Here is a 15,295-nt window from a genome sequence, read left to right on the forward strand (position 1 = left end):
GCACGAGAGTGACAGAAGCGGAAAGAACAAGAGGAAAATCTCATTTTTTCAGAAGCTGTTTTGACAGCTTTCAGACCACAGTGTTCCTCTTTTCAGCAGTCGGCCTTGCCTTCTCTGATTTTTTTTTTAGATACGATTACGCTTTAATCTCCATAGCAATGCCGGGGTCTTTTGTCTCTTGTTTTCACTAAACAATCAAAAGGAGGCGCTCTTCGGCATACGGGGATGGCCTCTTATTGCCGAGTAAACATGACGCCGATGCCACTGTGTTTTCAGCCGAAAACAGTATGGAAACTTGAACAGTATTTACACTGCAAAGTCTGCTGCACTGACATTCACTCAGCCACAGCAGAACTAGCGTGGTGGCAAACACGCAGACGATTGTCCTTAAAATCGGCCCTGACGACAGCCCCAGATGTACCCAGTGAAGCCATCCCTGAACTGTCCCCCCCCCACACCCCTACCCCCACATTACTCCACCTCACCCTCGGGGAGAAAAAAAAAAAAAGGCACAGAGCGCTAGCAGCGACAGGATTTTCCAGGAGGGAAATGTGGGAGAGGAAAATGGCCCATTTGGAAAAGGCAGGGCAGTGAGAGAGAGAGAGAGAGAGAGAGAGAGAGCGAGGGAGGACGAAAGAGAGAGGGAGAGAGAGAGGAGAGCAAGGGAGAGCTCCCCCACCCATTCCACGCTCCAGCTCAGCAGTGCGGAATGTGCTGGAACACCACAAGGCCTGCTGAAGAATGCGCAGTTTCCGACTTACTGCGCTGCATCCGAAAGCCCGCTGGTTAGACACATACTTTCTCTTTGAGATCACCCGGCCCCTACCATAACAAACACTTCCTTAAACGGCCGGCCCACTTCTAACGCCTTTCGTAGAATAGGGAAACGTGGGAGTGGGGGGTACGGGGTACTGCGTTCTATGAGGGGGCGGTGTGGTTGGCATTTTTGGCTAACCAACCCCCATTTTTGGAATTAGGAATATCGTGGTTGAGGCGATATTCTGAATGGGGCTCAACAGTCTGATAGACTTCAAAGAGTGGCCGTGCTAAGCACTACCCCCCCCCCCCCCCCTCCCAATGCTGAGGGAGAGAAGAACAGATGATTCCGGAAGACAATACGGGGAGGGGGGCCGGCTGACAGAGGTCGACTCAATAGAAAAAAAAAGGGCAAAACGAAAGCAGACATAAAAGCGGTTTTAGTGCCTTACACAGCAGATGCACATCACATAACCTCCATCCCCCGCCCTCCACCACCCCCCTCTAGTGACCCCCCCAAGCCGCCCCACCCACCTCAGGCAGTAGTCAAGCCAGGCAGGCAACTGCAGGCCCAGACAAGAGGGGCCCCGCTGCATTGCTAAGCAACAAGGTGAAAGGTAAAGGAATTGAGTCTTTCCAGTCCATCATCCCACTGACCTAAATCCCGACAGGATTCAGCTCAGAGCAACGTTTAATGTGTGTGTGTGTGTGTGTGTGCAAGTGTGTGTATGTGTGTGTGAGTGTGTGTGTATGTGTGCGTGCGAGAGTGTGTATGTGTATGTGTGTGTGAGTGCGTGTGTATGTGTCCGTGCGAGAGTGTGTATGTGTGCATGTGTGTGTGTGTGTGTGTGTGTGTGTGTGTGTATGTATGTGTATGTATCTGCGTCTGTGAGTGTGTTTGTGTGTATGCATGTGTGTATGTATGTGATTTCTTTCATGAAGTTTATACGACCATTTATATTAGTCACCTCTAATCTTACAGAAGAGTCAGAAACAGTCGGTGGGTTTGCGGTCCACTGAACTCATCTGGAGGGATAACAGACCGGGAAACACCTGCCTCTGTCAGTAGTGTGTGCAGTCAGTCTGGCACCCAGACGTCCGCCTATGTATTATTGAGCAGGGAGGATGGACTCTGCTTTTGCAACTGTCTGCAACTTCCACAGGAAGTGCATCACGCTGCATAAAAGGTAATTAGATTTCCTGGACCTTTCCTGAGTCAGGCGCACTAATAGCCATATTTAAACCTGTGAAATTGTGAACAATGCACGTTTTTCATTTCAAAGATAGGTCTGGAAAATGAAAATGGACAGGACACGCGTTTATTTAAGAATTTCTTGCTTTCACTTCATGCAAATGTGCTATCGGTAGGTTTTGTACAAATAAAACTGTATACTGCCAAATAAAATGTGCTTTTTAGCAAGCTTCAACAAAAGAAGGATTTAAAATTTGCTTTGATGGGGTATTGATTCAGAATGCAATAGCAGACACATTTATGAAAACCCTACTGTGGACCGGATATCTATTCATAGGTTCAGTGTCTGACAGCATTGTAATCCTGCAAGTATTTGGGCCATAAAGTACATAAGAATGCTGTGGAATAGCAATTAAAGTCTACCTGTTGAGGCTCAGGAGGTTCGGTTTTTTGAACAGCCAGGAATGTCGCAGTGGGAACTATGTTCGGAATGCAGGCCTTAAGACTAAAGATTCCCAGACCTCTATTTAAGGAAATGGCTGGGCTGGTATTGCTTGCCCTCTTCCTCAATTGTTTCGGAATGATGATCGTTTTCCTTTCTGGAAAAATACTTTAGTTCTGTACCTGTTGGGAAGCAGGAGGGGGGGGGGGGGGGGGGAAACAAAAAAACAACAAAAACAGTTTTTTTCCTCAGTGCAGAAGGCTAGAAAAGCACCATGGAAATCCAGTGAGGAGGGGGGCCCCACGTGTACTCACCCAAAAGGAGAGATGCCTCTCACATAAGCCACAAGCACCTCCAGTAACCACTCTGTAAAACGTCCGAGACTATTTCAACTGTGACAGAGTACATACGACTCCAACAGGGACCATATGCACCGCAGTTAACGCCGAAGGTTTTTACAGTGCAGGTCGGCGCCGGGCAGAGACGACTGAGGACACGGGCGCAGGTGTTCTCAGGGCCGCGCGCCTTCACGGCAGGGACAGGAAGTGGGAAGTGAGGGGGAGGGAGGAGCGGGCGCGGGACGTCGTCACGGCGACGGGGCCCGTAGGCAGGCCGCATGCGTCTCGCCGCCGGCCCGCGCCAGCGCATGCAGGGACAGCTCAGCCGGAGCGCCGAACCGGTCCGACTGCGTCTGTGGAGGAGGGCTACGGAGCGCGCCGGGAATGTGCAGAGGCCCCGCCGCTGACTGTGCGAACGACGCAGAGCCGCAGAGCCAAAGCGCGGGCCCGGGGAGGCGAAAACGCGGGTTTTTCTGTCGAACCGGGTGCGGGTGACTGGGCTCCCTCGCAATTGCGAGGGTTTCTCGTCACTTGACTTCACCCAAACTCAGGAGGGAGACACTCGGAACGATTGTCGAAAGCGGTTTTATTCCATGTTTTCTAAACGCGACCACCTGCCGCTGGCTGTGCCCTGATGCTAAGGTAACTTGTTGCCACACGGTCAGCGTACAGTAGCTGCATTTGTAACAGAATAACTTTAATAATAAAGTTAATAATCTGTGTGCTTCTTTGAGGGACTGTGCAGCTGCCCATTACCTTCCGGACTGTTCCATGGCTTGTATAGGTGACGATGCTTTATTTGAAGCCCTACCATATGGACATAGATATGGAAGGTCAGAGACAAGATAAGAAATAACTTACCTATTTTACACCAGGTATCCAACCCATCAACAAACATTTTGATTGATACATTGTTGATTATTATTATAATTATTACTAATTCTATAAGCGCTATCATTGTCAATACATTATCTATGTTCACACATAATGTTGAATGTTGTCTGTATTCTTAGGTTCTTGTTCAAAGGAAAACAGTTTTGGGGTGATAACTTGACTTACGGTACACACAATCCCACTCCCAGGAGACTGGTACCTGCAGAAGGACCGAGAGAAGCTATATTGGCGTAAGAGTTTTTCTCTGGAAGCCCTCCCCGATATCCTGAGTAATCAGATGTGACAGCAGAGGAAAGGGTCTGTTTGGAAGCGCATAACACCAGCTCAGCAACTCATTCAGAAAAAGAGTAGCAACTGCCCGCAATAGGAGCCCCGACAACAAATCAGACTGACAGAGACAATGTTCTTAGCCTTGTGGCTAATTAGCGAGCACAGCTTCAAAACTGCCAAACATGGCCTTTTGGACCATCCACTGCATTTACCATTTTAAATCTTAGGCTTTTAGCAGCCACTCTTATCCATAGCAACTTGCACAGCTTACGCCTGTGACATTCAATCCATTTACTCGGCGAGATACTGTATTTTACTGAAGCAATTCAGGTTATGTCTTTTTTTTTCAAGGGTACAATGGCAATTGAATTCAATTCTATTTATTGTGTATAGCCATTCTGACAGAGAAATGTCAAAGATGCTTTACAGCAAACAGAAGGAAAACTGGGCAGAAACTAGGCCTGGGCAGAAACATTACGCTACACTGCGGCACCAATCAGTTTACTGCCACTGGTTTTAAACTACATGAGGTAATGAACCAGATGAAGATGTATCACTTCTTTTGAAACACAAGCATCATCTTTTGGACATCGACAGCAGTAATTGCAAAAAGCCATTGGAACCAATTCCTTCTGACCTCTTGGCTTTACGAACATATTTTTCTTGTAATGACCTCATGCGCAATGGTTGCCATGAGCACTGATTCATACGGTGACATCACCCGAGTCCAACACAGCAGTGTGTTCACAACCACTAATCACCTGCAGTCAGTGTTCTGAGGTGTGTGTGTGTGTGCGTGTGTGTGTGTGCGAGCACATAGGTGTGTGCACGTGTGCGTGTTTTTGTGTGTGTGAGACCCAACATGCACTTCTCTTTAGTCCTGCCACTGACCTACCCCGTGATTTCTTGCAGAGATGCACCATGGCATCGTCCAGTTCACAGAGAGTTTCTCTGTACAGTTCAGCATACCCAGAGATGGGAAAGCCATATCGAAGTGGAAACTCCATGATCACAACTAAATACTACCACTGCGGCTGTTACGGTTCATGAATATGGTATCATTATCCCTGAAAACGAAATCTTTAAAAACCTCTCAACGAAAACAACTTATCTTCCACCTGGCTCAGGCTATACTGTACATAGTTTGTGACTGAGCTCACACAATATTGTTTCATGCTTCAGAATTCCCAAACCCACATTGCCGCCCCAACCTGCTAAATGTTCCAGAAACTGCATTTCTGAAAAACGGGACTTTACAGAGGAGTGGGTGAGGAGACAGCGCTGTTCATTTCGGCAAACCACTGAGGGTTTAGGATGTCTGTGAGGTCATACCAGAACAGGCCCAGGGTGTAAAACTGCCTTTAACACCGTCTTGTTTGCAATAAATATGTGAGGTAGAATTTTCAGAAAAATAAGACTCAAATCAAGGACACAAATGAGTTAGTATACATAGTAAAGCATATGTACTTATATCTACTCAGATAATACTGAAACAATGCATCCTGTGATTTCAACAAACAAGCTATCCACTTTTTAGAAAATTATTTACGCCCAATTCTGAAAATTATGCTTTAAGGAGATGCACCCCATCGATTTCAAAGCAGTTAGTCCAACACAATCTCTGCCAGGTCAAATAACAGAACTCTGGTGAAACGTACTTCAGAGAAAGCGTTCTGTTTTGTTTTAAATTATGAGACCTATGCATTTGTTCGTCGGGGGTGGGTAAGGGCAGGATTCAGGCTGCTGTCTGAATGGAGTAAAAGGAGGATTCTTTGGCAGCCTGCACGGCCCCATTCCTGAGGTTCCGTATGAGTTCAGGAAGCCCAGTCAAGAGCCAGAAATAAAGTGTTTGCTCATGCGTGGGTGCGAGGGACCAGCTCGACACCCAAACCAGAGACAAGTCCCCTTTCTTTCTCAACGGCCCGGCGATATTTCTGCAAAACAGCTGAGAGGAGACAGATGCCCTGGACGCAGTAGGCCCGGGGTGTTGATCACCAGAGAGGGTGTGTCTGCGAGCGAATTTCGGATCGGGGAGGAGGAGGAGGAGGGGGGGGAATGTTGGGGGTTTCGATATCCAAGGCTACACCCATGTGTAATGAAAAAAAAGAAAAACCCCCACAAAAGAGCACGCAGGGAACCTTATGGATCACTATGTAAACGTTCCGTCAGCCTGATATTCCAGTATGCAAAGTGTGCGCAGACAATATGAACTGGCTTCCTCTGCATTCAGAGACTGAGGTGAGCGTTCCCATGTCAGCCGTGGCGATATCTACTTTCACGTAGGCGGCGTGCAGAGAAGGCACTGGTATTCACACGTGACTGGACTCCAGGATGGCAGTCAGCTGCACTGACCTGGCACGGCCAGCCATGTCAAGTAGGTACCCCAGCAGAACATAACGCCTCCCTCTCATTAACGCACCAGCGACACACTCCAGGTGTCAGGTTCTCACTGTCACCCACGTCCCTCAATGGGTCTGCTGGGGCAATGGCACTGTACATACCGGCCCGCTACCACCAGAGCTGGGTCAAATACCGTACGCAAGTGTTTTGGGAAACTTTTCTGTGTTCGATTGATTTTGCCTGGTGTAAATGAGCCAACCAAGATAGTATATTTCAGAGTATATTCAAATACACCAGACAAGCTCAATAAAGTGTAGGAAATTATTTGAATCCAAAATGATTATGCATTTGACCCAGGTCTGGTTACCACAAAGAAAAGAAAAGTACAGTATGAAAAATTAGCTACACTTTTGACCAGATATCAAAGTCAAATCACTGCAAATGTCATTCGTTGCCTGTCCTTAAACACAGAAGACTAAATCCATATTTAGCTTCATATGTGTTGAAGAATACCTCAACAGCTTTAGCTGTTTTAAGCAAAAAGCCAACTTGGGTTCAAAACACACCATGTTCACCTAGACTATACATCTTGGGCGGCCTGTAGCGTAGTGGTTAAGGTAAAATGACTGGTACACGCAAGGTCGGTGGTTCTAATCCCGGTGTAGCCACAATAAGATCCGCACAGCCGTTGGGCCCTTGAGCAAGGCCCTTAACCCTGCATTGCTCCAGGGGAGGATTGTCTCCTGCTTAGTCTAATCAACTGTACATCGCTCTGGATAAGGGCGTCTGCCAAATGCCAATAATGTAATCTTAAAGAGAAATTGCATTTTACCAACCAAAAAAAAAAAAAGCTCTAGCGATCAACAACAGTAAAAGTTAGGAATCTACAGACGCATATCTGCTCTATTCAAAGTAAAAACACTTTCTGCCCAGTATCAGCCTTTGTGGGATAAACAGTAGGAACGTGAGCAGTTACCCACACAGAGACATGGAACATGTTGGTGTTTCTCATGAAGCATCATGGCGAGTCTGAAAAGCCACGTTGCCAAAAAAACAACTGAGCACAGAGCAGTACAGCAGCCTGTACATGAGCTGGCTAAATCATCACACAAAAACACTGCAGAATGAAGTCAGTCATTCATAACAACAGTGCCCCCCTGTCCTGCCCCAACCCCACCCGCCATACACTGCCTCTGGGATTGGGGGAGGGCATGGTGAATGTCCCTTAGAGGAACAATACCAAATGCTTACGCACACAAACGTGATTCGATTTTCTCGTCTTTTTTTATTATCAATCGGTGCATCTGAATGTCTACATTTTTCTCAGAGTAGTATGGGGTGCCAAAGTGAAAGAATTTGCTTTACAATTAAGTCTAAATACTAACAACAGGATACTTCTGCATTTTCAACTGCAGAACACCCAATACTCATCTTTGTGGTTGACGTGCGAACAAATCACACTACTAGAATTACATTACAGGACAAGTACTGCAGAACATTTCCATTCTCAAAATATAATTGTCCTGCACTGGACTGCATTGAACTGTAATAAAATAATACATCATTAAAACAATAGTCACACTGCATAACTAGTGCATAACAGCACACAGTCAACTTCACAACTTTGAGTATTAAAAATACTGCTTCTGTAATGTACTCAAGAGGGTGCAAACATGCTGTATCACTTCAGATAAGGAAGAAGGCTACTTCTTCATGGAGGGAATAAAGTAGGTCATTATGGATTCCTTTCATTAGACCAGTACTTTCCAAATAGTTGTGTCTGTCCACTCAACCTCCAGCTGTGAATTAACCCCCATGTAGACCAGCCACCTTCACTTTTAACACCCCGCCCCACCATCTCTGCTTTCAGCAAGATGATTGGCACATGCCTTAGTGGTGGTAGTCGATAAGATACATAGATGTAGGTCAACTCATTAACATCGCACACGGTCAGTTGCCTCACCTAACATCTCCCAAATTTCCACATTAGGAAGCATGTGCTGAGACCTTGATCAGCTGAAAAAGTCACAGCTTAGCCCAATTTTTGAATTGGAAGTCAAACCTCTAATTTTTGTAGCACGGTTGTAGCCATAACCTCCATATCCCTAAAATGCCGGTAGTGCAGACAACCCCTTTACAGTAAAATGGCCAGTGTGTTCTACTCGTACAGAGTCCAATATGGGCCATATTTACTCTGAAGGAGTTGATTTAACACTGAATATTTCACCGAGTTTAGTACAGCACCAATATAACCTCTGTCTGTGGTGGGGCTGAGGTCCTGGCATCGACTGTACTCAAGACTGGTGAGTCAATGGCAGCAGCAGTGACTTCAAAATGAATCTGGCAGGTCGAGCAGGTGAGGAAAAGAGCGGTTTGGATTCCAACAGCCGAAGTGTAACACCCTACCACAGATTTATTGAGTGCGAAGTGAAGTGACAATCGAATGCGAAAAGCAAGAAAGTGCCTAAGCGTGCATTCAAGGAATATGCTGACCAGAGGAACTGGGACACCTCCGCAGAATTGCTCAACCCCCCACTCCAGTGAACTTTAACCCTCCAGTCCAGTCATGTGAAGACTTTTACAGCACCTGTGTGTGCGTGTGTGTGTGTGCAACACATCCCTGGGCTTCATCTCTCCCTTTGTACCGCCCGCAAAACGACCACGACTTGGCAGTGACCCGCTTTAACTTCCTGTTTTGGCCTTTGATGAGTCCGTGTGTTTACGGTCAAACAAAAACAACAAACCTGTTGCATTAAGGCTCCACATGAGACAAAACATACTTCCAAAGCACCCCATGGCAGCCAGCCCTCCCTATAAAAGCTGCTGTGTTATGTATATATGCTTGCATCCGTGTCTGTATGCGTCTCTGTTTATGTATAATCACGGCTGTTTAGAAGAGCTGGATGTTCTGCTCTCTGCACTAAAGTCCTATAAATATCACGCAGAAGCAGCATACTTCATTACAGCAGCAACATACCCTTCACTATTTTTAATAAGCCTATCTGGTTACCAGCATCTTCGTTTCTGTGTTTGCCTCTCCCCCCGCCAATGATATAAAACAGCTACCCAGACTCTTCATCTGAACTTGAGGACAGAACTTTGTTTTTGGGTGCCCCCTTTCAGCGGACGCCCCTGGGACTGGCAGGTAATCCCGCCCTCGTTCAAGCTCGGCCCACCACCGCAAAGCTGGACCGTTTTGACCCGTCCCTCATCCTCGCAGTAGCCGAAAAAACGGGAACCCAAGACACTCCACCACTCTGTGACCCGGGCCACCAAGCCCAAGTCCAGTTGAGGACCGAACCCTGATCCTGACGCTCCCAGGACAAGCACTGGGAATAGAGGGGAGGGGGATGGATGGATTTTGGGACTCACCTGGGTTGTTGGCCTCCCCCTCCAGCACGTGGAGCTCGGTGCACTCGGCCAGGGAGTGCTCCAGACAGAGCTGCAGGAAGCGGGCCTGCGTCCTGCTGACGTGCTTCAGCAGAGACAGGAGGGCCACCGTCTGCTCGCACTCGTTCCACCCCTTAAACCAGCTGGCCAGGACTCCCACCTGGTCGCGAAACATCATGATCTGGAGGACGGGCACCGGGCGACTAGAAAACCTGCCGATCGGGGCACCCCGTCGTCAAATGAGAAGATCGCAGGCGCTGCTTCGCCCCCCCCCAAAAACCGAACGCGTGACCGTGCTTTTTTCTGTCTTCTTGTGCTCTGCTGCACCAGCAATGCTTTTTCGCATGAGGGTTACGTTGTTTTTCCCTTGTTATGTTGCGCTTCTCCCCTTCTTCATCGGCATCTTCTCCCTGTGGAGTTAGAAAGGCGCGTGGCGAAGTGTCCTCCTAGACGCACTTCCCTCTACTTGCCCCTGTTTTGTGGGAAGGAGACTAGGCTTTCCCCCCTACGATTAGAGTGTCACTCCAGCGTTTCGGTCGTAGTCATTTCCCACGGGGAACACCTTAGACCTCTGAAACAAAAGAGTAAACAGTAAGGACTATGACCCATGTCTCAGATAACAAATGCACACACCCAGTAATAGCAGAATCACAATTATAAAACCATGACATGTAACTTTTTTTTTTAAACTCAAATCCATTTAACCTTAATAGACCCAAGGCTGGTTAATGAAACATGGCATTAAGCATGACTGAGACCAGAAAATACTCATTTTTGTTATATATACGCATAATCTCTGCATAAGAAAATGATTAGCTACATAGCACAGGCTACATAGGCTATAGCTGTCATATTATAAAACAGCCTACATTGTGAATTATCTTACTGACTCACACATTAAATAGGTAAAGAAACAATTGAATAAAAGGGCTACTATTCTATTCATAAGTGAATATCTTTGTCATTCACACGCAGACAGTCAGGCACCCACACACACACACACACACACACACACACACACACACACACACAAATACAGATACAAATACTCGGCGCCAATGTTCATACGCTAGACAATCATACCCAAGTGCGAATATCCTGTGCAATGGAAATGCGACATTGACCCTGTTGCTTCAGCCGGCGAAACGACTCACTACCGACTTTCATTAACGTGGAAGGGGGAAATAGGCGGGCTATTAAAAGAAACCATTCTTCGCTTAAAAAACACACGTACCTAACTTGCAAGTCAGAAAGATCGACCCTGCAGCGCCAGCAAACCCAGCGTCTGACGGGGCACCATTTAAAATGACCCCTTTTCCGTCAGGCGGACCCCTATGGACGTGGGCCTGTGACATACGGCACCGGGACAAAAATAAACCACATCCACCAGTGCCTAAAAATACGGTTCCCGGGAGTAATTGGCACATTATTTGACCGTGGAATACTTCCCCTGAGATCCTCTGCCGCTCGTAACGTTGTTACAACCAGGTTTCTTTCCCGACGGTCTCCCGTTGCTTACTAGCCAGGATCCACCCAACGTTACCCCGGTTTGTCAAGATTTTTAGCGTAAGTGCCCAAAAGGACTTGTTTGAAGTGCCATGTAGGCTACTTTTGAAAAGCATTCGTTCCTCAAAACGGATCCACACCTCAATAGCACAAACGCGACGTGCACGACCGTTTCGGTATTGTCCTTATCAATAGGCACTGATATTCAACAAGCAATGGACGGAGGATACTCACATAAATGTGGAAATGGCTAGGTGCAAAATTGTGATTCGAGCTCAATATGAACACTTGGGCTAGATGGTCACCGAGTAATTTAGGAGACAGAATCTTGTAATCTAGAACGTTCCCCAAATGTACTTTAGCATTCCATGGCTAAGCTATTCTGCACTGTAATTCTATACAATATTCTAATCGGTCTATGCAGAGTCCACGAACTCCCAAGAACCGCGTTAACCGTTTCCTTTCACTTGGGCGAATCGCGAATCTATAGGCTACATTACAGTTGTTCTGCATTGAACTTTTTGTTAACATGTAGTAAAATTATAATTCACGAAAATAAACGGCGTTAATAATCACAGGCGATCCCCAAAACATACAAACCATTGAAGCCTAGTTCTGTACCAGGTAGCATATAACTATCCGCGAACTGTTGGAACAATAGAAAGTAGCATATACCAAGAAATATTATTACAGAATCTAAGTAAGAATGTTAAAAAATAGTTACATTCTACTCACTTATAAACACGGTTTCATCCGTGGTGGTAATCGCTGAACGGGGCGCAACAGAATTCAAAATTTTGGGGAGCGGTGCCCCTTCACTCCGGATCTGTGTGTTTTGCCATCTTGACTAACTTTGCTCCCTTCTGTTACTCTTGTTTAACCGGAGGAGAGTCTCGGCATTGCTTCCCACATGCTAATAATTAACACGAAGCATTACGTCAGGGGCTTGGCAGCACAGGGAAGCACAAAAATAGAGAATGGAGTTAGGGACAGATCACATTGCCTATCCTACGGAGACGACTGACAGGGATTAGCAAGTTTGAAAAAAAAAAAAAAAAGGTTTCCATAGCAAACTGGGCAAAATCAAAACAAGAGTGAAGCTATGTGTAAATGTGCAAGAACGGGGAGGGGGCGATTTGGCCATTCAGATCCAGACCTAGAAACCCCAAATAAACCCAAGTCCATTAAACCTTTTTTTTAATAAACCGGTCCTATTAGTTTTAAATATAGATATATATATATATATTTAGAAATCCAGAATTTGCTGTTTAGTTTCTTACCGCATAATATTTCGTACATCGTAGCGGAAACGGACCCGTTTCAATCAGTCTGAAAAGTACACCCATATTCTTGAAGTTCTTTATTGTAAACTTAACTGTGCAATATCGCATTCCACCCGGCAGAGGGTGTTCCCCTCTTCCAGTCTACGTCGCGAGATTCCAGCATTTTAGTCAATTCATTGCAGTGGCGGAACTAGTGGCTTCTGCAGCACGATATCTCTTTAAATGTTCGCAGGGAACACAGAATTATCGTAAATAAGTAATAAGTAAGTGTCACACGCCAGGAATACATCAGTGCAGCCAATAGTGAGGAGAGTCGAGGAGTGCATTCTGGATTTCAAAGGGGTGCAAGAACGAGAACCTTCATTGGCATTGAAACATCAGCAACACAATCTAGAACCACTATCTAACGGCATGTTCTTGTCTGTCATGCAATTGCTCCTAATTGGCCAAAGCTATATGTATTGAATATTTCCTGGACATGACAAGAGGCGTATGGATATCTGAGCAGGGCTGTTCAGCAATCAAAATCTGTAGTTTTTGAAAAAGTGACTTGCAGGCTAACATCGACCTGTGTAGCACATAAAAGCCACAGAGTTCTCCAGAAAAATACCACTAAGACAGGAAGCCCTGACTACAGCTTGTCATCAAAGGAGCAGCTTGCTCATAAAAATTTCATGACATGCTCATCACAATTTGTTGGCCACACCATGATACTGCAGGATCAGAACCTGCTATCTCTGTCTTGGGTGATAATACACTAATAGAATGGGAATGGACAGACACAATGTTTAAAGTGATGTTAATGAATTAAGACAGTTCAACGGATACTCACGTTTAAAGTTTGATCAACATAAATAATAACTGAAAATCAACGTAGTTTACACATCTCTCCATCAGATAACCCAACACAAATCGTTCTAGTATAAAAGTGATCAAGTTTTAATTTAACTAGATGAGAAGTGAGCCTTTGCTGTCACCTTGTGGTGAGAACATGTGACAGTCCTGCGTAATGTTGCTTTTACGCTTGACTTTTTATGCCAGACCTAGGGTAACTGACGAGGCAACGCAAGTTTTTCTCTTAAATGTTCAAGCAGAAAACTGTAATGAAAAATAGGATTATATTCATGACATGGACCGCTAATTATCTGCCTGCACCGGAAATACCATCCCCAGACCTCTTCCCCCAGTGTTCTCTTTTCCAGCACCTGTCCCAGTACGCCCCTCCCACAACACTCTTGGGCCTGTGTTCTAGGCAACAACAACAAACTTGGTGGAATTGTAATTTTATGCGCTCTTCGTTGGTCCAAAATAACAAAAACCATCTAGATTTGCCGTCGTACTGTGTTTTTGCATCATCAAAACGGAACCATCTGAATCTACACAATGGCGTCACCCGGTGTCCATTGATACAAGTTGCACGTGGATTGTGATCAACGTGCAGGCCATTGTTAAAAGTAGTAGTGTTCAGTGGAAGTGGGCGGACGATGCAGACGGTGGGCGCCGAAGTGACCAGCAGAGGGCGCTGGTGAACGATGAGCCTTTCCGTCCAATAACAATTATGTCACCTGCAGGGTTGCCAGCAACAACAGTCAGCATTTGGCAGAGTTGAGATATCAGGTCACACAAACATCCACACACCGGGACAGTGCCTCAACAGGATGAGCCACCAGTAGCCACAACATTTGTGTTTCATTCTTTCTTTCTGAAGAGTTTGCGTTTTGAAAATATTTTTGAAAATGAAATTCTCAAGAATGTTTCAGTGATGGCCTCACCAAAGTAGAGAATACATAATTTATACACATTATAAAGTAATATAAAAGCTGCCAATTCACTTTAGAAGTGCACATAGCTCTAGGGAGTCGCAGAAGACCAGCACTTTGTCATTTGTCATTCTGCTAAATTTTTCTAAGGGCAAGTTTATTTCTTATTTTAACCAATCTTGGCAGGAATACCTGGTTACTCTCAGTAAAGATGTATCCACATTCCTTCCTACCAATATGCAAAATGTTTCAGAAGCAAGTCCATTTGTCTGAAGGCAGAGCATAGCCTACCTTTCACCTTATAGTAAAATCTATTTATGTATGTCACTTCCCCAGAACAGGAGATTTCCCCACAAGGTTATAGCTTCAAGAACCAATAGAAAGTAGTTTCACCTTTAAGCAAACTATTTATTGGAGGGTTTAGTGCAAATGGAAATCCAGTACATAGTGAAATAGTTTTCACCCCGACATTTGCAGCTTCTACGAGACCCCTTAATTGTGTAAGTTGAACAGGATGACAGCTGTTACTAGTATTCATAGGGGTTTCATCCAACCCAGGTCAGCAAAACCAATTTGCTCAGTAATTTAACAGATCAAGCACTCATACCTTCTATCCCCTCTCTCCCAAGATTAAATGCTGATTGAAATGCTAGCTCTGTCACCTCCTTACCTTTCCTGCGAAGTACAGCGCAAAACCAAACTCTGTGTATGAGGGAGTCAGTATTTACAATGTGGCTAACCTGCCAGATGTAGGCCTATGTGTGTAGCCATCCTAACCTTCGGGGTGATGTTTGGGGGGTAGAGTATAATTGTATCCCAAGGATAAAGACCTTCTAAAGAAATGCAAGGTCCCTTGATAATTCTTTCCTTCTCTGGCATACATTGAGAAAGCGCAAATATATAGCATGTAGAAGACCTAAGACATAATTAAACCACTGCTTTTTTACAAACATCTGGTTCCTGTTTAATATACATGTAAGCTGGCCAAGGGAACACACAAAACATTCAGGAATAAACCAATGTACAATCTTGGATTTATAAGGAATGGAGAAATGTCTTTAGATGTTATTAAAATGTATGGAATTGGCTTGTCATATGTTATGTATTTATTGATTAAAGAATGC

The 15,295-nt window shown here is 45.4% G+C and overlaps 1 protein-coding gene across 3 annotated transcripts in view; it reads right to left on the minus strand.

Annotated features, from left to right (window-relative positions):
• The window catches only part of samd4a (sterile alpha motif domain containing 4A), a 41,782-nt gene extending 29,782 nt beyond the window's left edge, over positions 1-12,000 (minus strand). For 2 of the 3 annotated variants that reach the window (XM_061256452.1, XM_061256442.1), the window contains exons 1-2: positions 11,864-12,000; positions 9,605-10,193 (exon numbers count right to left, since the gene is read on the minus strand). In XM_061256452.1, coding sequence (XP_061112436.1) covers positions 9,605-9,800 — 196 coding nt within the window. In that variant the 5' untranslated portion in view covers positions 9,801-10,193; positions 11,864-12,000. Of the gene's footprint in view, positions 1-2,371; positions 2,486-9,604; positions 10,194-11,863 lie in introns of those variants that run through there. The other variant, XM_061256459.1, reaches the window with a different exon arrangement.
• Between the last annotated feature and the right edge of the window lie 3,295 nt (positions 12,001-15,295).

This window comes from Conger conger, chromosome 1 (genome assembly GCF_963514075.1).
Source record: "Conger conger chromosome 1, fConCon1.1, whole genome shotgun sequence".
In the NCBI taxonomy this organism is placed as follows: Eukaryota; Metazoa; Chordata; class Actinopteri; order Anguilliformes; family Congridae; genus Conger; species Conger conger.